Source organism: Galeopterus variegatus, unplaced genomic scaffold (genome assembly GCF_000696425.1).
Source record: "Galeopterus variegatus unplaced genomic scaffold, G_variegatus-3.0.2 Scaffold13193, whole genome shotgun sequence".
Taxonomy (NCBI): Eukaryota; Metazoa; Chordata; class Mammalia; order Dermoptera; family Cynocephalidae; genus Galeopterus; species Galeopterus variegatus.
In genome coordinates, this window is record NW_007739304.1 from 15544 (window position 1) to 17267 (window position 1724).

At 37.5% G+C, this 1724-nt stretch overlaps 1 protein-coding gene across 1 annotated transcript in view; it reads left to right on the forward strand.

Annotated features, from left to right (window-relative positions):
- The window catches only part of LOC103581498 (DNA excision repair protein ERCC-6-like 2), a gene marked incomplete at both ends in the record, with an annotated part of 16462 nt that overhangs the window by 4253 nt on the left and 10485 nt on the right, over positions 1-1724 (forward strand). The window contains one exon of the mRNA XM_008563312.1: positions 797-1723. Coding sequence (XP_008561534.1) covers positions 797-1723 — 927 coding nt within the window. The remainder of the gene's footprint in view (positions 1-796; position 1724) is intronic.

Sequence of the window (1724 nt, forward strand, 5' to 3'; positions counted from 1 at the left end):
AGGGCCCTACCGTTATGACCTCATTTAGCCTTAATTACCTCCTAAAGGTCGTGTCTCCAAATACTGTCACCTTGGGGTTTAGGGCTTCAACATGATGTTGGGGTGGGCACAGTTCAGGGGTCCAGGGGGCTCATTTCTTCATACATGCATATAATAGCTTTTAATTAATATCTTATATGAAGAATGCAACTCACTTCTTCAAACACGGTCTTACTTATTAGTTTAGCTGTACTGAAGTAGGACCAGTTAGGGGGGAAAAGAATCCCAATTTATCAGTTTAGAACTTACCTTTAGGCTCATTAAAAAGTCTTGTGAAATTTCTATGTTGTATTTGTGGAAGGGAAAAAAGAGAAGAAAAAACTTTCTACTTAATTTTTCAGAATTTTCTCTTTTCTATTCATTAAGACCCTTCTTTGACAATTTTATTTCAGGGGACTTGAATGCAATATAGATTTTCAAATACACACTATATAAACTATGATTCTCACGTCAGTCATAAATTGGCTCACTGGAGGAGTAGCATGCTGGGATCCCATAATTCCGAGGAAATGCCTAATAGCATAAATCAGAATAACTTAAGAAGCTGGTGATTTCATGAGCTAAAATATTTTTTTCAGTAGCCTAAGGAAAGAGACCACATTCTACCAGGACAAAATACATTTTCATTATCGAATTAAGTAGACATATGCTAGAGGAACAAGATTACATTGCTTTGCCTATACATGTCCTATCACTAATGAGTTCTTTGACAATAAGATGTAATAAAAATAACTGATTTTATTTATTAAATCTTTAGAAAACAATTTGAAGAAATGGCCTCTTACTTTAACTTCTCTTCTGTAAGTGAATTGGCCAAACATGTAACTAATGCCACATCAGAAGAACGACAGAAAATGCTAAGAGACTTTTATGCTTCTCAATATCCAGAGGTGAAAGAATTTTTTGTGGATTCTGCTTCAGAATTCATCAAATCTGCCTATGAGAAAGGAGAGAGGGTCAGGAATAAATCTGAAAAAAGAGAATCTCTTATAAAAGACAGGCTGTCCAATTCTAAAACTTTGTCATTTAAAGATTCTACCAATAAAATTTTTCAGATTTGCAGCCCAAACATATATAAAGGAAAATCAATTAAGTTTCAAAATTATGGTTCCTGTAGAAGAGAAGCGCTTTGCAATGATGCAGAAACTAAGAAATTGCCTATTAGCTCTACCCAAGAGATTGACAGTGGAGACAGCAGCCAACCATCCAAAGACACTGCAGCAACGCGTTCTCTGAACTGTAAGTCTGAAGCGCATGAGAGAAAGTTAGAAAATACGGTGGAAGACCGACAGGACCTCACAAGAATGTGCGTTTCAAGAGATGGATCCCTTTTTAAATTGGAAAACAGAAAGATAGAAAATCCAGTGTTGGAAAACACTTCTGTGGTAGGCTTACTCGGGGACACCTCTATTCTTGATGACCTTTTTAATAGTCACGGGAACGGTCCCACACAACTGCCAAAGAAAGTTCTTTCAGGGCCCATGGAAAGAGCAAAACAGAGACCAAAAGACTTCTGGGACATCTTGAACGAGCAGAACGACGACAGTCTCAGCAGACTCACCGATTTGGCAGTAATAGAGACTCTGTGTGAAAAAGCACCCCTTGCTGCATCCTCCAAAAGGAAGGGAGAGCTAGGAACTTCTCTTTGGAAATCAAATGAGAAATTTTTGTGGAAGAAGTTTAAC